At 47.9% G+C, this 21,870-nt stretch overlaps 1 protein-coding gene across 1 annotated transcript; it reads left to right on the top strand.

Annotated features, from left to right (window-relative positions):
• The first annotated feature begins 11,966 nt into the window (after positions 1 to 11,966).
• On the top strand, positions 11,967 to 18,232 carry LOC141098816 (vomeronasal type-2 receptor 26-like). Its single transcript, XM_073586791.1, has 2 exons — positions 11,967 to 12,321; positions 17,304 to 18,232. Exons 1-2 carry the CDS (start codon positions 11,967 to 11,969, stop codon positions 18,230 to 18,232), a joined length of 1,284 nt encoding a protein of 427 aa, XP_073442892.1.
• The last annotated feature ends 3,638 nt before the right edge of the window (positions 18,233 to 21,870 follow it).

The raw sequence follows: 21,870 nt of genomic DNA, 5'->3' as shown, positions 1-21,870 counted from the left end.
CTTTTAAAAAAGCAGTTTGCAGAGCAGTGGGAAAACAGCAATGCAGCTATCAGGAAGCCTTATAAGGCAGCCTAACAACCAACACAGCTGATCCAGCAAAATATAGCCTCCACTTGCACTGCACACACAGTGACTGGTGTGTTGTACAGGCAAAATCGCTAGCAGCAGAAGCAGTTTTTGGTGTCTTCTTCCCTGCCTAACACTCTCCCTACAGAATCAGCAGCAGCAGCTCCCCCTATTCTGAGATCAGCATGAGTAACATGGCGGTCAGCGTGCAGCCCTTTTATACCCCCTGTGACGCCCCCCCAAAGCAAGCCAATCACTTGCATGCCCTTCTCAAAGATGGTGGTGACCCCTGCCTATGTCATCACATTGCCCACAGTGTCCGTGGATCCTGATTGGCTGAAAAAGGGCAGAAAACAAACTTTTGAAACGCGACTTTGGCGCTAAAGTCGCCAAGCTTGTGGCCGACCTCACCCTAGGTTTGGGTTTCGTTTCATGAAACCCGACTTTACCAAAAGTCGGCGACTTTTGAAATTTTTCAACCCGTTTCGCTCAACTCTAGTGGTGAGTTCTCCTCCAATAGAAGTCTTCAAACAGAGGCTGGACAGATATCTGTCTGGGGTAATTTAACGAATCCTGCTTTGAGCAGTGGGTTGGACCAGATGGCCCAGGAGGTCCCTTCCAACTCTATGATTCTACGATTCTATGATTGCAATAAAATGCAATAACGGGAGATCAAAAGATCATATCTGCACCAAAATGGTATCAATAGAAATGTCAGATCGGTGCGCAAAAAATAAGTCCTCATCCAGCCCCAGAGCTCGAAAAGTGGAGAATAGTGATCAGCGAGCACTAAAATGCTCGGGTGCTTGTTGCTCTGGTCGAGCATATTGGAATACTGCGGTGCTCGAGTCCAATGTAAGTCTATGGGAAAACCAAGTATTTTTGCCGCGATCCCCCAGGATTATAAAAGGGTTATAAAAACTTATGAAAATAAGGGAAACAGTGCTCAGATATCTTGGGAGCATCATTGGGAATGCCTCTGGAAGAATTTCTGACTCCCAGGTCACAGCTGTGAACAATGTTGTCAGAGTCTAATGCCATTTTACAGGTGCACCAAAAAACATACAAAAACGAAACCAAAATGTATTTTCCTGGGAAATATGTTAAGGAACATATTTTCCAGGATAGTGACTTTTATATATGGCAAAATAATTAGCCCAAAGCAAAAATGTTCCTCCGCTACTTGGGCTATGTTCATACATAGCGTTTTTGATGCGTTTTTAAACTTTAGCATTGCTTTCAACCAAGACTAATGCATTCACTGGGAAATGTCATTTTAACAGTTTACAACCTTCTTTGGCCATGTGGTGTGTGACACATCATCAGACACATCCTGTTTCATTCATAAAGGAGGGACTCTGAAAGTCACAAAGTCTATTTTTAGAGGGCCAGCTGTCGGCCCGCACTATTCATAGAGAGCCATCAGCTGGCTCCACCCACGGAGTAGAAGGCCCAGCGTCCCCCAAATCCCCGGTTACCTTTTCTGTAACATTCTGTACCACATCCTCACCCTCCTCTGCTGCTGAAGGGGATGGAGAGATGTCACACAAGACATGATACTGATTGGTGAGGCCCACCAGAGGTGGTGTGGCCAATCCTTTCTCCGACACCTGAAACTGTGTCCCAACTAACGACCTCAAGGGATGAAGCAATGGATGGAGGACCACCACAATGCAGAGAGACTACAGTCCACAAGATGAGGTGCAAGCAACAAAGGGTTAATTTATTTACAGTCAAGGAATGCAGTGTTTAGGAAAATGCAGAAACAGGGGTATGCTATGGAAACAGACAATTTACAAGGATAATATTATTTAGCTGGGTCTTCAAACAGCATCGAGCACCAACTATAACAGCTCAGTGTATTTATCCAACTGGCAAAACAACTGTCACGTCGCCATCAGACACAGGTACTGCTGTTCCTGCCTCAGCCACAGGGAGGCGCCGGACTGTCACGTCGCCGTGGGACTCGAGGACGGCTGTTCCTGCCTCGACCACTAGGGGGCGCCGTGGTTCGCCCGTGGGTGGTGGCAGAGAAGGGGCTCCTGTGCAGACATCTGGTGGGCACAGGCTCTGCTCCTCTGTCAGCCATGAAGGGGTTGATGCATCACCATCTTTGACTCTGACCTTAGCCTGGATTTCTGACTCTGCTCCTGCCTGACGATTTTGTACCTCTGCCGCCCTCCCGGTTTATGACTCTGACCTTGGCCTGGATTTTGACTCTGCAACTGTCTGCCATTTTTGTACCTCTGCTACGCGCCTGGTTTAGACTTGGACTCCTGACTATGCTTTTGGTCCCATTTTTTAACCCCTTCCTGGTGTCCATCCTGCTCTGGTCCGCTGCTCTTATACAGACAGCTACCTCCTGGGCTCAGATGTAATTCCAGATCCCTGTATAGGGGTAAAGGGTCTCAGGGTTGCTCGGGGTGCTGTCTTACTGCAGCCCAGACTCGCACCAGATGGATGTCACAACAACACAGTAAAGTCATGTATGATGCTATACTAACTATAACCTATTTGGCCTTTACTAAACAAGCCACACGGTTGCCTTGCTCTATCTGTTGCAGCCTATCCTAAACCATAGCATGTGCTCAGAAAAGGTTAAAACTCACAGTAGTGTTGGTATCTCAGTCCATTCCCGGGGGCCTGCAGATTTGCAAGATGATGTGCACTTCTTCCTGGAAGCTCTATGTAACGTGGTCTTTTCCATGTGTGCAGGTTCAGTGATGATCCTAGAAATGGTGGACTCCCTCCTCCGGATTCCTTTCTTATTTTTCTTTGTGGCTCCTTACGGCAACACAAGGAAGCCACCTTGTTATTCCCAGAATAGTTTACAAAGTCCTAGTCTCAGTCTAAACGTTCTTTTCCTCACAGCTCCAGGCAGGCACGTCTGCTTCCTCCAGAAATCTAAGCTCTCTACTCACACACAGAAAAGCAGCCCTTCCCCTCTCAGTGCCGGCAGAAGAAACCACACAGTCTTTACTGCAGGGGAGAGAGAATGTCCCATTGCTCTAACCAAGGGGGGTGCTGTCTTTCAAAGTGTCAGCTTGTCTCTACAGTCCATAGCAATGCCACCCCCTTACATGCCTTCCTACTTAAAGATGGTCGTCCTCAACATCACAGCATCAAGGTTGCAGTGGGATAGAGACACTTGCAATGCGGAACACCACCTATAAGGGAGAAATCACAAGCGGAAAAATAGACAGAGAACACTATTCTATGTATCGGGCTGGTGGAACCCCTGCAGTAGACCTCTGGAATCTCCGGATGTGTTAGGAGTGGCGGAAGACACTAAAAAAATAAATAAATAAAGTGCCTTCGCCACTCGGGGTCCACCGTGCGGTGGATGGAAAAACCACTGCTGAGAGAGGCAGAGCACTGAAGCAGTAATGTGCACAGGGTTCTAACTCACCCAGGTGCAAAATAAGCAAGCTCTGTTAAGGGGACACAGAGCTGCACAGGTAAATGAAGAAAAGTAGTAACGCTGAGCCTGTTCACAGCACAGGATCTCAGCAGCAGCGGCACATGTGCGGTAGCCGATCACAGGAGTAGTTATAAAACGACACTACAACCAAACGGACTTACCATAAAACAAAGTGTGCACGGCGTTGCAACTGCGCACGCCAGAAAAGACTGCAACCGCAATATCACAAGCACGCTGCAGGTCGCTTTGTTGCTGAGATGGATGAAGCTAGAGCGCGCTGGCGCTGCTCCCAGCTGGCCCAAACACTCACACAATTGTAATAACCAAGGAAGGGGGTATTTAATGAGTCATTCACAAGTCCAAGCATCCATCAGCAAACATACAGCAGTAAGTATGAAATACTAGCGCATGGCATAACGGCCATGCGCACTGTTTATAGCGTACGGGACCTGCTGGAAATCTCCAGAGCCCTGAGCTAAACCAATGGAATTAGGAGCCGGACCAGAGCACCTGACTCCTGAACTCCAATGGGAGCTCGTCCTGTGGGCATGCTCAGAAGCTGGAAAAAAGGACTTAGCCTCTGGAGACAAATGTGAGAATCTGGATTCCCACATAGGCGACATAGAACCCAGATTCCTACCAGGATGTCTTGACTATCTTCCAGAGGAATACTTGCTGCAGGAGTTTTAGTGGGCTCTTGTTTGGACTCATCGTCACGTAGCAGCAGTGGTACCATCTCTGTCCGGCTGAGGGCCCCCACGTTGTCAGGGCCAATCCATCATTCATCATTGACTTCACCAGCAGGCAAGCCAGGTTCAGGAGGTAGAGCATCACCCTCAAGCAGCACTGGTACAGGACGGGCCTCAGACCGGCATGGCCACAGCATATTTCTGTGGAGCACTCTAGAGACGGACGCCCCATTCTCAACCTGCACCTTGTAGACCAGGCCATCAACATACACTACACGCTCGATTACTTTGTAAGGCTGTATTTCCCATGTCTTGCTTAGCTTACCCCTGGGGCGTTTCTCTCTGACTAATACTCGGTCCCTGGACAGAGCTGTATCTCCAGAATCGGTTTATGGCCCGTATGTTCTTTCTCCTGTAGCTGCTGACCCACCAACTGCCGTATTGCTTGCAATCGTTGCTGATGTTCCTTCACCCATGAAGTGACGTTTCGCTCCATCAGCTCTTCTGGCTGTTCTATCTTCAACTCAGTGATCTCTCATCCTGCTCTTCCAAACAGCAGCAGATATGGGGTGTAACCCGTGTTGGAATGGACCCGATTGTTGTAGGTCCAGACCAACTCTGGCAGGTAGTCTGGCCAGCACGCCTTCTTGTCCTCAGCATTTGAAGCAAGGTTCGGTTGAAGCGTTCACATGCTCCGTTGCCTTGAGGGTGGTAAGGGGTGGTCCGGGACCGCTCGATGCCACACAAACGATACAGTTCATCCATCACCTTGTCTTGGAAACATGCAACTTGGTCAGAGTGGAAGCACATTGGGCACCTATACACTCAGATGAAGTCTTGACAAATGGCCAGCACCGCCGACTCGGCAGTCTGATCTCTGGTCGGTGTGACTACCGCAAACTTGGAGAAATAGTCAGTCATCACCAAACAGTACTGTGGCCCCTGGGCTGAGTGTCCCATGAGGAGATAGTTGATCATCGAGACTTCCAGCGGTTCCTTAGTATGCATGGTCTGGATGGGTGCCCTTTGTTCAGTACTCTTAACGAGGTCACATACCTGACACTGCCGGCAGACCTCTTCTACCACGGACTCCAACGGGGGGCAGTACATGTACCATTGTAACCACTGGTAGGTCTTTGTGGACCCAAAGTGGGCTCTGAATTTGTGGGCTTCTGTAGCTACTTCCTGGGCCATTCCTCCTGGGATGACCACCTGCCACCTTACTTCAGTGTCTTTTGGCTGTTGTCTCTTGCGATATAGCACCGATTCTCGCAACTCCAGTCTATCCCACTGGTGTAAGACACTCTTCATCCAGCATCCAGACTATCCCTCTCTTGTTTGCCTGGCTTCCGGTTCTGCGCTACCCAGCATTTCATCTGTCTCAGCCCTTCAACTTCATCTTGAACACATCCCCATTCTTCATTGGTTCTCCCCAGATATCGGGGTAGCATGCAGGCCTCCCTACTTGACTGGACAGCTATCACTGGGGTCCTGAACTTACGGAAGTCTGGGGTTTCTTCCTCTTTGAGTTGTTCATCGAGATTCCCCACTGGTGTTTCCACCATCACTCGTGATAGACCGTCTGCATTTGCATTTTCAGTGGCAGAGCGATTGTTCCAAGGCCCCCAAATTAGCATTATCAAGGTGGGCAAAGTGGGTTATTGTCCATTTGAACTTGAATCTTGGTCCCTGCCAAGAAGCCCGCAAACTTCTCTGTCATGGGCCACATCAGGGCAAGAGCTCTAACCAGGAAGAAATGTAATTGTGGGGGTTTCTTTCTTTGTCTCGCAGGGGCCTGCTAGCATACCCTATGACTCTCTCATGTACATCCTGTATTTGGGAAAGTATTGCACCGAGTCCAAGAAGGCTACCGTCTCTGTACAACAGGAACAGTTGATCGAAATCTGCGCAAGCCAAAATCGAAGGCTGAAGTAAGAGCATTCTTTATAACCTGGAAGGTCTCATCTCGCCTCTGGTCCCAAGGGATGCACTAGGTCTTCGGCACTCCAACGGTCCCCCTCAGCAGCTCATTCAGGGGACCCGCCACCTTTGCAAAATCTTTGACAAACCATCGGTAGTACCCGGTGAGTTCCCTCACTGTTGAAGGGAGTGGCAAGTTCTGCATAGCAGCCACTTTTTCCGGTGAGGGTAGAACTCCATCTTGTGACACTATGTGGCCCAAGTACTCGATCTCTCTTTTGAAGAGGTGGCATTTCTTAGGCTTCACCTTCAGATTATGAGACCGCAGTCTTCCAAGTACCTGTCCAAGCCAGACAAGTTGTCTTTGAACGAGGCAGAGAACACATTGATGTTATCCAGGTAGATCAGGGTAGCCTCAAAGTTTAAGTCTCCCAAACACTTTCCATCAGCCATTGAAACGTGCCCGGAGCTTTGGAGAGCCCGAAGGGCATCCCGTTAAACTCAAACAATCCCATAGGGAGGATGAAGGCGGTTTTTTCCTTGTCTTTTTCTGCCACAGCTACTTGCCAGTATCTGCTTGCTAGGTCCAAAGTGGAGAAGTACTTGGCTTTCCACAATGCTGTCAAGGATTCCTCAATGCAGGGTAACGAGTATGAGTCTTGCACAGTGCAAGTATTGAGCTTCCTTTAATCGATCCAGAACCGGATGGTCCCATCCTTCTTCTTGACGAGCACCACCGGCGCCGCCCAGGGGCTCTGACTACTCTGCAGTAGTACTGAGTCCAGCATCTGCCCGAGTAATGTCTTTACCTCTTGATACATCTTGGGTGGGATTTGCTGGTATCGTTCTTGAATTGGATGAGCGTTCTCGGTCGGTATCTCGTGTGTGATCACTTTGGTACAGTCAAAATCTTTGGCGTGACGAGCGGATGTGGCCTGGTTTTCCCACAGCATAGCTTCTATCACCTGCACACACTCAGGGCCTAGGGCCTTCACATCCACTTCCATTTGATCCATGATGACTTGCCCATTCCACTCCGGGGATGGAGTCTCTTCGGGCCTCGCAGCGACTGCCAGAGTCCACCCCTTACCTTCTATCGGTGATAAAGACATCTCCTTCTGACTCACCACTTTGCGCTTGTGTAGATATACCCAGGCCAGATCTGTCCCTCGCAGCAAGTTGACCTCCCCGGGGCCCACATTCAAAGCTCTTATGGGGATGTGTCCTCGCTGGACCACCGCTATTGTATGAGCTATCATGACTTCTTGGTCCGCTCCTCCGTCTACCACAGGATGAACAATCGCCACCTGCCTTCAAGGTAGCAATGAATTTCCACTGGAAGGTGTAATATACTTTCGCGCTCGGGAGGATGGATAACAGACTCTTTCCCTGGGGCCCTGATGACCCCTACTGTCTGATAAGATGGCACACTCTTCTGCGTCCGACAGATGCGGATCAATTGCTGAAGGGCTTCTTGAGCAGGCTTGTGTGTAGCAGCCTTCTTCCAATAACTGGGTCGCCATTTGGTAAACATTATCTGATCGAGTTCTCGTAGGATATTCATTCCCAGTACTACAGGCACATCTTGTTTGATGGGCTCAGGGACCAGCAGGATCCCTTTCTTTCCCACTTCTTGCCCACAGATTCAAATATTCATCCACACGACCCTGTGACCAGGATCGGTTGTTGATTGGCAGCAAACATCCAAACAACTGGATCAATGTCTCCTTCACTGGCTTGGCCAGGGCCTGAAAATGCTGTTTGAAATATGATTCTGATATCGTTGTCACTTGTGGCCCGGTATCTATCAAGCAATCCACTGGAACACCTTCAAATTCGGCACACAGAATGGGACTCCCAGCAATCAAATGTTCATTATGATAAGGAGCGGCCTCTCTTCTTGCCTCCCCCGCAGAGTGCCACACTACTGCGGGGGTTGGTAGTTTAACGGTGGCTGTGGCTGGCTTTGAGCATAATTCCATCAGTCTCTGGCAAGCTGCCCTTGTCCTCCATATTCCCAGCATTGGATGCCTCCTCTCCACCGAGGAGGCACCCCGAACCTGTCTTTGTACCTCCAATGTCTGACGGGAGGGAGCCCGCACCCACTGATCCCCTATGGGTCGAGCCGAAGAGTGGGTATATGAGTATGATGAGTCAGACTGTTGTTCTCCCATTCTTTTCTCCATCCGGGTTAATTTGTCTTGCATACTGACGAGAGACCGCTGCAAGTCTTGCACTACCTGGACCAGCGCCTCCTGATGATTTGGGTCCCCTCTGGTATTGGCTCCCTGGACATGCATCACCCCAGATGCGTAGCTGTCTTCCTTGATATGGGACACTGCTTCTGCCAGGATTTGACGGAATGAAAGAGCCGGATCTGCACGGACCCATTCTGACAGTGCTCTCTTCAAGGATGTGTTGTGCAGTCCCAGAATTAATTGCTCCCGGAGTATCCGATCTTTGTAGCTCATGCCATGGAGCCCATCAGTCTCTTCCCTCTGTACTACTGCCAACATTTCTTGCAGTGTTGTCGCATACTGGGAGATCCCTTCCTCTTCCCACTGCAGTATAGAGAAAAATTTGGCTTGCAGGTGTCCCACGCTAGCAGTCTCGCCACAGATCTCTTCCAAGAATTTCACCAGCTCCTTCAGGGTACTACAGGTGAGTTCCGGCTGTAGACAGATGATTTTACGGGCCTCTCCCTCCCAGGCAGTCAAAGCAATATCCACTTCAAGGTCTGTGCTGATCTTATGGGACATCCAATCAGACAGGGGCATAATATTGCCATCAAACTTTGGAAGCACACTAAATATGGTGCCGATAGGGAGTGTCCTTGCAGAGGTTTCACCAATGCCCACAGCATCCCCACTAACACTGGCACTCTCGCCTTTGCCGCCTGCTGCCTGCACCTTGATGACTGTAACCCTGCTCACAGCGCCACTTGAAGCGATGGATGGGGGACCACCACAATACAGGGAGACTACGGTACACAAGATGAGGTGCAAGCAACAAAGGGTTAATTTATTTACATGCAAGTAATGCAGTGTTTAGGTAAATGCAGAAACAGGGGTATGCTATAGAAACAGAAAATTTACAAGGATAATATAATTTAGCTGGACCATCAAACAGCGCTGAGCACCAACTATAACAGCTCAGTGTATTTATCCAACTGGCAAGACAACACAATAAAGTCATGTATGATGCTACACTAACTATAACCTATCTGGCCTTTGCTAACCAAGCCACACAGCTGCCGTGCTCTATCTATTGCAGCCTATCCTAAACCCTAGCATGTGCACAGAAGAGGTTAACACTCACAGTAGCGTTGGTATCTCAATCCATTCCCGGGGGGGGCCTGCAGCTTTACATGATGGTGCACACTTATTCCTGCAAGCTCTGTGCAACGTGGTCTTTTCCTTGTGTGCAGGTCAAGTGATGCTCCTAGAAATGGTGGACTCCCTCCTCCAGATTTCCTTCTTGTCTTTTCTTCATGGCTCCTCACAGCAACACAAGAAAGCCACTTTGTTATCTCCAGAAGAGTTTACAAAGTCACAGTCTCAGACTAAATGTTCTTTTCCTCATAGCTCCAGGCAGGCACGTCTGCTTCCTCCAGAAATCTCGGCTCTCTACTACTCACACTCAGAAAAGAAGCCCCTCCCCTCTTAGTGCTGGCAGAAGAAATCACACAGTCTTTACTGCAGGGGAGAGAGAATGTATCATTGCTCTAACCAAGGGGGGGGCTGTCTCTTAAAGTGGCAGCTTGTCTCTATGGTCCATAGCAACGCCACCCCCTTACAGCAATCCCATTACAGGGATGAACCCTGAGCCGTCTTTTTTGTTTTAATTTTTTTCTTACCATTACACTTTTTCTTTTTATCTAGCCATTCCTTCGCTTCCTCATTCAGACCCTCACTGCATTAAGATCGTGAGGCATCAGTATCATCCTCTCCATCCTCCACCCCTTCTTCCAACTCGCTGTCTGGAAAATCAGCTGCAAGATTTGAGCTCGGGTCGCGAGACAGAGATATTACTTCCTGTCCCATTTCCCTCTCCCTGTGTCACTTCAGCTGCCTCTTAACCTTTGAAGGAGACAGCTGCTTGCTCCTCACGGGTCCCCCGTATCCCTCACCTCTGCTAGTCCCTTCACCAGCAGTTCCAGACCCACTTCCCTCGGCCAACCCCACCGGATTCAGGACCGCATTGGCAAAACAGCGTGGACAGCGGCTGAACAGATGACCAAGATCTCCACACAGGTTACACTTAATGTACTTACAAGATGCGGCAAGATGACCCTGGCCCCCACATAAAGCACACTTCACCACCTTATACCCCATGCTAAAATGTGAGGGGCTGCCGCACTTGTGACAGACATTCGGCTGCCCCTGGTAGAAGATCATGATCCAATCCTTCACAAAAATGTTGAGGAAGGAAACGTGATGGTCACACCGCCTCCAGCAGGGCGAATTTCTATTACACACGTGACCCTGGATACACCGCCTCCAGTAGGGCGAATTTAAATAATATAGCGTGCAGCCGGATACACCGCCTCCAGCAGGCGAATTTCAGAATTACACGTGTAACTGGATACACCGCCTCCAGCAGGATGAATTTAAATAATAAGGGGAAACACCAGGGAAACTGATACAGTGGAGGGCCCTGCGATAGGGAACGGGGACGTGGAGACCTCCTGCACTCCCCTGAGCCAGTTTCTACACTCCTAACTGTCCCTATACAGGCTCCGCACCTGTCGCCGAGCTGGAACCTAAGAACCCTAGCTCGCCCTGCACCTAGCCCTTTCTAATGAATTGGATGATGCAGAAACTAATCCCACCACTGCACCAAAACACACATAAGGGAAGTCACAAACAGGGATAACACCACTTAGCTTTGCTCTGTTGCTTTTGCTCCCAGCAACAGAGTCCACCACTAGAATGCAGCTTTCCTCCAGAATCGCTGCTACTTAACCAAGCTCTGTCAGAGCTGCAAGGAACTCTCTCTAGCTCCTTCCACACCAGGACTCTGACTGAGCTGCCAGGAACTCTCTCTAGCTCCTTCCTCTACCAAGGATGGTTGGAAATGACCACTATCACCAACAGTGATTGCAACCACCTGAAACTCTTTTATAGGTAAGAGCCAGCAATCACACCTGCTTCATAATCACGTGCACTAAACTAAAGTAACCAGAGTGTAATGACCCTAACGGCCATCGGGGGCAAAACTAGAACTGAAACCACCACAGTGCAATGACCCTAATGGCCACCGGGGGCAAAACTATCTTTAAGTACAAAGCTTAAGGAAAAAAAAAAAGGTTACTAGTGCTTTTATCTGTCATAATCCAACCTGGATCATGACAGGAATGTGCGTAACAGAATTTCCTGAAACCCTCAACTTTACCATGAAGGTCCAGGCCCCCAACCAGATGCCAAAGGGGTCAAGATTCTATTCTGGATCCTTGACCACATCTCCAAAATGACTTGACCAGGTCATAATGTCCATACAAGAAAGTGACTAATTGCCTGTCAAAACATTCACCTTCTTGACTGCATTCTGATTGGAGATTGCATGCACCGCCAACCCCCACCAATCTGGGTGACAATGAGCCAGCTCGTACTGTGACCAGAGCAGCTCCATGCCCTCCGGCCTTACGAAACTGACATCGAAGTAGATGGTGCCAATTGGTTGAATCAGGGCATAAATGTCCTGAGCCATGAAGCCCGCCTTCATGAGGAGCTCCACCACCCTATCTCTATGGGGCACGCACCTTCGCCCACCCTCCGAAAGCAGACCACATTCCTGCAGGCACCACCCTGCCCCAGTGTTGGCAGAGACCGAACAGCCCTTGCACCTTTATCTTGGAAGGTAGATAAACCATGTCTCCTTGTCCAAATAGACAGGTCAACCACCCCAGCCCCTACATTGATGGATTCCTCATCCCTCTTCAGGGCCTCCAGAAGATGCCATTGCAAGTCACCATCACCAAGTTTGCCAGTCAAAGACCCAGATACACCTCCCATCCCATACATAACTTCCCCCTTGGGGTACAGTCGCCACTGTCGGGGAGCAGTGGAACTCTCAACAGCCATTCCAACATCCCCCACCTCCCCTCCAGCACCCCACTCTCATCATTTGTCCACTCATCCACCATCACCACCCCCATGCTCCCTTCATTCACAACCTCCCCACTTACTCACTCCACACTCACTCCTCCATCCACACTCGGATCAGGTAGGGCCGCCACTATGTTCACAGTATTAACAGTATTTAAATAATTTATATTGGCCATATGCAAGACAGCCACAGTCACTGTGGACACAGACCCTGCTGCATTTTCGAAAGCCTTACCAGGCACCTTACCACTGCTCAGGGTCTCTGTACCACCCACCATTCCAGCTACCGGACCAACACAAATTGTAGACAGGACCTTCCCAACCTGCAGAACCCCTGTCGCAGCTGCAAGTCCTCATGTTTTTTCCCCTGCAACCCTGGTGGCGACTGGCTTAGCAACAGGGGGAAGAGATGGAAACTCCGTCGCACACCCAATGACTGCAGCTTTAACAACCTCACTTTCTTTTTCACTCTCCCCACCTGATCTACGCCCTGAACTCACTACTAGAGCTGGTTACATCTGTCCTGTGTGGTTCACACAGGAAGCAATAGTAACATCAAACACATTAACATATTTGAAATTCATCACTTCCCGTGTATCGGACTTTACTTTGCTTTTCTTCTTTTTTTTTCTTCTCTTCTGGAACCTAGCCATCCCCCCAAAAAGGGACAGTTTAACCAGAGATTCTTGCTGCCTTATGGCCATCAGCAGGCCACCAGATTCACAAGATTCATTGTCCTCTTCACTTGATCCACTGCTTATACTCTGTGCCTGCTCAGGTCTCAATGAAAATTCATTAGATGTTGTTACTTCAGACGCCATTCCCCACCAATTCTCCTCTACCTCAGGCTGGGTAGTGCTGACAGGATCACCCATGGGCGGGACTATGCTGCCACTGGGAGGGCTGCAGCTGGAACTGTGCATAGCAACCGAGCCATGCAGAGCCTTTGCAGAACTATGCAGTGCGCCAGAGCCACACAAATCCTCCACGGAGCCGACCCACGAAGCCTCCACGCCACACTGAGCTGCAGAGCCACGCACATCAATGACCGTCTCACACGGAGCGCCCCCTTGTAGAGCAGCAGAGCCAGGCAGAGTATTGGAGCTGTACTGAGCTGCGGAGCCGTGCACAGCAACAGACCCCTGTGGAGACTATTTAGCAGAGCCACTTTTCTCCTCCATTTGCGGTGCAACAGGACCATGTGGATCAGCAGAGCCTTGCGGAACCGAAGCACCAAGCAGAGCAGTGGAGCTGGATGGAGCTACACTGCCAGTCACATTCCCACTAGGTGAGGCATCAACCTTGGTTGGGGCACTTGCAGAGGGGGTGGCATTAGACTGGACATCCGACATCCCAACCATTGTTTCAACTACTTTTCCACCGCTGGAGGCCACACTTCCTTTGGCCTGATTGACATTCTTTTGGCCTGACTTTTCCATGTCAGCAAACCGAATGTCATTTTGAAACTTTTCCAGGAAGGGACCCAAATTTTTAAGGATTATCTCCGTGATATTCCTAGCCTTCTCCAATTTTCCCTTCAGGGTTTTCACCCTGTCAGATGCCTCCGGACGGCTCTTTCTAGATGTGTGGTCATTTTAAAACTGCATGCCCTTCAGTTCCTCCTGGAGGCGACACACCTCCTTGCTAGCCTCCTTATCAATTTTAAACATCTGGGTCACCTGGGTAGCATAGGCGCCCACAGACTCAGGGGGATCAATCACCCGCCAGTTTTTTGCCAGAGTCACCATGCTAGTCCCATCAGTCACACTGCTGGCCATCCCTGGGGCAGACATCAGCCCCTTACCTTGCTGCTGTTGCCAAGTTGGTACCTCTTTGTGTGCTGGACCTGGGGAAATCATCCTATGCACCCTTGCAGACCTCCTCAGCATGTCCTTAGCTGATGTCTCCCTGCCCCCCGCTGATGTGGACCGGGGGGCAGGAGCCTCGGGCTCCATGAGCCCTTCCCAGGAAACCCTGCCTCTCCCTGGGGAGTAGAGAGGCAGGACTCGGTGTTGATCCCTGGTCTCTGGAGCTTCCTCCACACCCTGCACACAGACTTGCAGCACACACCACAGTCTCCTCTCACAGCTGCCGGAATGGACCCTCCTGCTGTGTGCAAGGAAGTATGCCACATACAATGCCTTCCTGCTACTGATATCTATATACCCATATACAGTGCCTGCATGCCTTGCACTAATGAGTATTTACTCACATACACTCCCTGCCTAACTAGCACTGCAATCTGTAAACCCGTAATTAGTCCTTAGAAGGATTTTTGGTTTAGCTGGATACAGTCATATGTAAAAGTTTGGGCACCCCTATTAATGTTAACCTTTTTTCTTTATAACAATTTTGGTTTTTGCAACAGCTATTTCAGTTTCATATATCTAATAACTGATGGACTCAGTTATATTTCTGGATTCAAATGAGGTTTATTGTACAGAAAATGTGCAATCTGCATTTAAACAAAATTTCACCGGTGCAAAAGTATGGGCACCCTTATCATTTTCTTGATTTGAACACTCCTAACTACTTTTTACTGACTTCCTGAAGCACTAAATTGGTTTTGTAACCTCATTGAGCTTTGAACTTCATAGCCAGGTGTATCAAATCATGAGAAAAGTTATTTCAGGTGGCCACTTGCAAGTAGTTCTCCTATTTGATTCTCCTATGAAGAGTGGCATCATGGGCTCCTCAAAACAACTCTCAAATGATCTGAAAACAAAGATTATTCAACATAGCTTTTCAGGGGAAGGATACAAAAAGTTGTCTCAGAGATTTAACCTGTCAGTTTCCACTGTGAGGAACATAGTAAGGAAATGGAAGAACACAGGTACAGTTCTTGTTAAGCCCAGAAGTGGCAGGCCAAGAAAAATATCAGAAAGGCAGAGAAGAAGAATGGTGAGAACAGTCGAGGACAATCCACAGACCACCTCCAAAGACCTGCAGCATCATCTTGCTGCAAATGGTGTCACTGTGCATCGGTCAACAATACAGCGCACTTTGCACAAGGAGAAGCTGTATGGGAGAGTGATGCGAAAGAAGCCGTTTCTGCAAGCACGCCACAAACAGAGTCGCCTGAGGTATGCAAAAGCACATTTGGACAAGCCAGTTACATTTTGGAAGAAGGTCCTGTGGACTGATGAAACAAAGATTGAGTTGTTTGGTCATACAAAAAGGCATTATGCATGCGCTGTATTGTTGACCGATGCACAGTGACACCATCTGCAGCAAGATGATGCTGCAGGTCTTTGGAGGTGGTCTGTGGATTGTGCTTGACTGTTCTCACCATTCTTCTTCTCTGCCTTTCTGATATTTTTCTTGGCCTGCCACTTCTGGGCTTAACAAGAACTGTACCTGTGTTCTTCCATTTCCTTACTATGTTCCTCACAGTGGAAACTGACAGGTTAAATCTCTGAGACAACCTTTTGTATCCTTCCCCTGAAAAGCTATGTTGAATAATCTTTGTTTTCAGATCATTTGAGAGTTGTTTTGAGGAGCCCATGATGCCACTCTTCATAGGAGAATCAAATAGGAGAACTACTTGCAAGTGGCCACTTTAAATACCTTGTCTCATGATTTGATACACCTGGCTATGAAGTTCAAAGCTCAATGAGGTTACAAAACCAATTTAGTGCTTCAGGAAGTCAGTAAAAAGTAGTTAGGAGTGTTCAAATCAAGAAAATGATAAAGGTGCCCATACTTTTGCACCGGTCAAATTTTGTTTAAATGCAGATTGCACATTTTCTGTTAGTACAATAAACCTCATTTGAATCCAGAAATATAACTGAGTCCATCAGTTATTAGATATATAAAACTGAAATAGCTGTTGCAAAAAACAAAATTGTTATAAAGAAAAAAGGTTAACATTAATAGGGGTGCCCAAACTTTTACATATGACTGTATGTGGATTCAATAATGGTATACTCACACTACCTAATAAAAGCACAAATCTGACCCTATCTCAGCAGCAACTCTCACTACACATCTGATTCCAGAGGTGACTGCGTCGAGCAGGGCAGCGCCATGTGTCTTATAGACCTGGAGGAAAGAAGGTTTAAGCATACTCACAGATGTGGATTCTTTACTGTAAGAGCAGTGAGACTACGGAACTCTCTGCCATATGATGTTGTAATGAGTGATTCCCTACTAAAATTTAAGAAGGGACTGGATGCCTTTCTTGAAAAGTATATTACAGGGTATATACACTAGTTTCCTTAATATTGCGTTGATCCAGGGAGCTAGTCTGATTGCCGTATGTGGAGTCGGGAAGGAATTTTTTTCCCCAATGTGATGCTTACTGTTTGCCACATGGGTTTTTTTGCCTTCCTCTGGATCAACATGTTAGGGCAAGTTAGGATAGGATATGGGTTGAACTAGATGGACTTAAAGTCTCCCTTCAACCTTAATAACTATGTTACTATGTTACTATGATGACACTGTGCTGCCAGCCAATCTCTGTAATACCACAACAAAGATGGCTGCGGCATTACAGTGTATGACAGACAATCCCTGCATGTTGATTGGTGCTCTGAAGAGTGCCAAACATGCAGGGCAGGGACCCAAGCTCCTGCCGAATAATCCTGTAAATGCTCGGTTCTTGACGAGTACCTCTGCTACAATGATACTCGGGCGAGTGCCAAGTATTGGCGAGCCTGTTCGCTCATCACTAGTGGAGACGCTATGGGTCTCAGAAAACAGCAATTTGTTTTTATTTTTTTAAAAATTTGGAATATTTTTCACCACTTAGATAAAAAATAACCTAGACATGTTTGGTATCTATGAACTTGTAATGACCTATAGAATCATAATGGAAGGTTAGTTTTAGCATTTAGTGAACCTAATAAAAATTACAAGCAAAAAAAAGTGTGGGATAGCACTTTTTTTTCAATTTCACTGCACTTTTAATTTTTTTTACCAAGTGTATGATGAAAAAGACAATGTCAGAATTACTTGGATACCTGAAGCCGTGACTGAGTTGTGTTTTGATGAACTCATAAATACCAGAGTTCTAAATTATGTCTTTGTCCTAAAACTCTTCAATAGAATAGTCATATAGGGGTTGGTTAAGGTTTACTGTTTTCTTTCTTCTTTTTTTAGACAGTGTATCTTGCCAAAAATGCCCAGAAGATCAGTGGCCAAATGACATCAATCAATGTGTACCGAAACCTATTGAATTTTTGTCCTACACAAATGACCCTACAGTTCTTGTAATTTCTGTAATTTCCGTCTTATGTTTTTTTAAATCATCTGTAATTTTGGGGATCTTTATCCTATTTCAAGACACTCCAGTTGTTCAAGCAAATAATAAAACCATGAGCTTCATTCTCCTGGCTTCCATCATGTTGAGTTTCCTCTGTGTATTTTTGTTTTTGGGTCGTCCTACACATGTCACCTGCATGCTTCGTCAGACTTCATTTGGGATCATCTTCTCTGTAGCCATTTCTTCTATTCTGGCTAAAACCATCATGGTCTACACGGCCTTCAAAGCTACCAAACCTGGAAGTTCCTGGAGAAGATTGATTGGTGTGAAGATTACAAACTGTGTGGTCTTCTTCTGCTCATTTATCCAAGTTTTACTCAGTATCATTTGGTTATCTACTTCTCCTCCATTCCCAGAGATGAACACTCACTTATATCAGGACAAGATCATATTTCAGTGTAATGAGGGGTCCATGTTGGCCTTTTCTATGCTCCTGGGTTATATGGGACTACTTGCTGCCATCAGTTTCATTGTGGCTTTCTTGGCCAGAAATTTACCTGATCGTTTTAATGAAGCTAAGAACATCACATTCAGCATGCTGGTGGTCTGCAGTGTCTGGGTGGCTTTCATCCCATCCTACATGAGTGTTACTGGGAAAAATACTGTTCTTGTAGAAATATTTGCTGTAATAGCTTCAACTTTTGGCATTTTAGGCTGCATATTCTTTCCTAAATGTTACATCATACTGGTGAGACCAGAGTTAAACTCAAAGTGCAGTTTATCCAATCAAATAAAATCAAACACCAAGGGTATGTGCTCACTTTGAGTATTTGGATGCAAAAAAATTCTGCACCATTTCTGCATCTCTTGGCTGGAAAAATGCAGCATTTTTATACATTTGAGATGCAGTTTTGCATATGTTTTCCACTTGCTTTTGTCCATCGTTTTTGGACAGCAATGAATTCTATAGAGATAGATAATAGATATGCATTGGCTTGTGAAAGTATTCACCTCTCTAGGCTTTTTACCTATTTTGTTACATTATTTTCAACCTGTGTTTAAGTATTTTGTAATCCAATTTGTATGTGATGCACTAAAGATTCTTAATTGTTGAAGTGAGAAAAATATAGGAATAAATTAAATTTATGGGATCAAATAATAAATAATTGGCATGTGTGTTTTTGAGCATAGACTCAGAGCAGGGGACACCCGGAATGCCTTGTGCTCCCCCTGCCTTTCTTCATCAACCCCCGAGACCCCTGTTGTGGGTCCTTAGAGACTGCCTAGCCTACAGCGACTAGAGAGACGACAAGTGCCACTGCTGATGGCGCCGACGTGGGAGAAGACGACCATACAAGCAAGTACTCAGCAGACTGACAATTTCCAAAAAAACCTGTTTCTAACTGTTATTCTTTTTGACTGTTGGATATACCGCTTTAAAACCAGTTTAACCCCCACTGCTTTCTCCCTGTGAGGAGTATCATATCCCTGTAAATAAATAAAATCCTTTATCTTTTGATCTGTCTCATTTCCGTGGTGACATACCAGCACCTGCACGTTTACTACATTTGGCGCAGTCGGCGGGATGTCATAGTAGCGTGGACAGGGCAGCTCAAGCAGTTGGGGGAGGCCCCAGGTCTAGCATTACCCTGAGAGCCATGATGAATAATCTGCCAAAGTTTACTGGGACTAATGTAATGTTGTGGAGTTGGACGGAGCATATCCGGGGACTGATGTGGATTTGTCACGATGTGAATTGGCCCTGTGTAACGCGACCAGACGATCGGTCGGTCACTATAACAACCAAAACAGACAAGGGGACACAATAACAACAGTGGGCCCTGCAATAGGTAACTGGGAAATGGACACCTCCTACACTCTGCAAAGTAAGTGCCCTGAGCTCTCCTCACGTTCCCTATACAGGTTCTTTCAACCTGTCGCCGACCAGGATACCTCAGCCCATGCACCTATCCCTCAGTAGGGAATTTGTAAGTGCGGACACTGGTCCCACCGCTGCACTAATACAACACAAGGGAAAATAACGGACAGGGAAAGATAAATAACTTAGCTTTCTCTGCTGCCAATGCTCCGAGGCAGCAGAGTCAGGCACCCGAACTCAGCTTCCAGCAGAAACACCACTGCTCCAGTTAAGCTTCAAAAAGCACCGCTCCAGATAAGCTGCTCTCTTCTCAAAGGTTGGTTTGCAAAGGACCTGCTATTACCAACGGTCAGCCGATGTAACAGGTGACCTTATATAGGAGTGTGGGAGTGGTCACCAGCTGCATCCACAGACTATCAAAACATGCAGTAACACCAGCGGTCACTGGGGGCAAAAACTGACATTAACCCCCGATGGCCCGAAAGAAAAAAGTTTAAATCAGAGCAGCCCAAACTGACACAGATCCAGAAATGAATTGTGACAGGATGCCTCCCATGACACCGACCCTGGAGGCAGAGATTGTATTTATGGCCCTGGAGGGGGAGGCACGGGATTCTCTTATGCTTAGGTCTCCCCGAGAAAGTGAAACCCTGGACAAAGTGCTGTGCATACTTGAGGAGACGCATGGGGATCCCACTGACGAAGGAGAACTGCGCATGCGACTGTTTCAGCGGGTGCAAAGAGAGGGGGAGACTGTGGCACAATTTATGAACACCCTGCAAGAGCTCCATATTGCCATCAAATGGAAGGACGGTGTAGGTGTAGGGTCAGTTGATGTTGTGCTCCGGGACCAGCTGGTGATAGGTTTGCACGACATATTGATGAAACAGGCCCTGCGAGAGCGCATACGGGTAAAGCAAGAAATTACTTTCTCTGAAATTGGCAGTGAGGCACGTGCGTGAGAGCAAGAGCAGGGAGTGTCAGGGCCAGTGGGGAATGTGCGGAGCGGGGAGGTAACCACCCCCACGGACACTATCCCTCAATGGGTGGAAGACCTGAAGATGGAGATTAGACAGATCTGTGAGAAATGGCGGCCTCAAGAAGAACTAGGGCGAAAGAGCCTGTCCCTATGGTACGGGACAGAGAAGCTGCCCCCTGACGTGAGATTGATACTACCCGGAGGAGAAGCCTTCGCACATGTTATACCTGTGGAGAGCCTGGTCACATCGCCCATTGGTGTCCCCAGTGAAGCCGCTCATCCCCACGCCATCCGTTAAACTAGGTGGCTCCAAGCCGGAGGGACGCCACCCAGAGCGTGAAGATTGGAGGAAGAGTAGTAGAAGTTCCACCAGCCTTGTTTCTACGTGCCCCCTGGTCTGGGCAGAAATCAATGGAAAAGCAGTGTGATGCCTTGTAGGCACTGGCTCACAAGTGATCACCATGCCTGAAGGATATTTCCGCCGTCACTTCACGGAGGAACTACGGTCAGAAAGGGGCCCAGTGATCAAACTTACGGCGGCTAACCACTTACCCATCCCGGTCGCAGGGGTGATATGGATGAACATAGAAGTCTGCGGTAAAGATGTAGGAAGAAGGGTCATAGTACTGGTGGATGGAGAAGCAGCTAAGGACCATACCGTGACACTGGGCATGAATGTGCTTAAAGATCTCCAGAGTCTTCTGTTTAACGAGTCCCCGGAGCAGTTCCTGCTGCAATGGAGCAACCAAACCCCTCAGAGGAAGGTCTTTCAGCAATTGATATGGACAGCTCAGGCCCGGGAAGCATATAGTGACGGGAAGGAACTCAGTAAAGTCATCGCACCCACCTACATTAATCATGTGTTGCCCCCTGGACAGACTGTGCTGCCCCTTCCCCTGTCCAAGCTGGTATTCCCCTGGAGGGGGTGGAGGCTCAAATTGAACCCAGCGGAGTTGACCAGTTGCCATCGGGAGTAATGGTCGCATGGACCCTGGCTACCGTGCGGGATGGCACTGTCCTCGTATGATGTTTAAATTTGGGGGAAACTGATGTAACTTTACCCCCCAAAAGTGAAGTCGCCCACGTTCTGGGTCTCCCAAGCGAGCTGATCCCGACTGAGACAGCACAGCTGACTGCAAGGTCAGAAGGTCGGTGGCTAGTGACCATCAAGGCAGAGGCAGCCCGGACCCCAGATTGCTGCAAGAGAGTCTACGGATACTGGAATACATGAGGGCAGAGCTCACAGGACTGACCCCTCAGCAGGTGCCCCAGGTATCATAACACAACCCATAAAGGGTGAGTACTCCAGAGTACTTTTATATTTTAATTGATTTATACCAGGTGAAGCCCTATGTCTGCGCCCCCGCCCTTGTTTTCTCTTATACAGGTGCCCCAGGTGGAAGCCTTGTTGGGAAAATACCAGGAAGTGTTCGCGAAGAATGAAAACGACTTCGGGCGCACCACAGCCATCACCCATGAGATACCCACCGGGGATATGGCACCAATCCGGGAGCGGTACCGCCTGATACCTCCACAGATGTACCAAGAGTTAAAGGGGATGCTGTTGCAGATGTTGAGGAAGGGGGTGATACGTGAGAGTCATAGC

This window comes from Dendrobates tinctorius, unplaced genomic scaffold (assembly GCF_039654945.1).
Source record: "Dendrobates tinctorius isolate UK_male_01 unplaced genomic scaffold, ASM3965494v1 ptg000095l, whole genome shotgun sequence".
In the NCBI taxonomy this organism is placed as follows: Eukaryota; Metazoa; Chordata; class Amphibia; order Anura; family Dendrobatidae; genus Dendrobates; species Dendrobates tinctorius.
The sequence above is the reverse complement of the archived record's forward strand: the minus strand, read 5'-3'. Positions and strand labels throughout refer to the sequence as shown.

Excerpts from the sequence above, each read along its gene's own strand:
- LOC141098816 (XM_073586791.1), top strand. The coding sequence starts at position 11,967 with ATGTCTCCTTGTCCAAATAGACAGGTCAACCACCCCAGCCCCTACATT. Across the intron at positions 12,322-17,303 it reads TCCATCCACACTCGGATCAG|ACAGTGTATCTTGCCAAAAA; the intron begins GTAGGGCCGCCA and ends TTCTTTTTTTAG.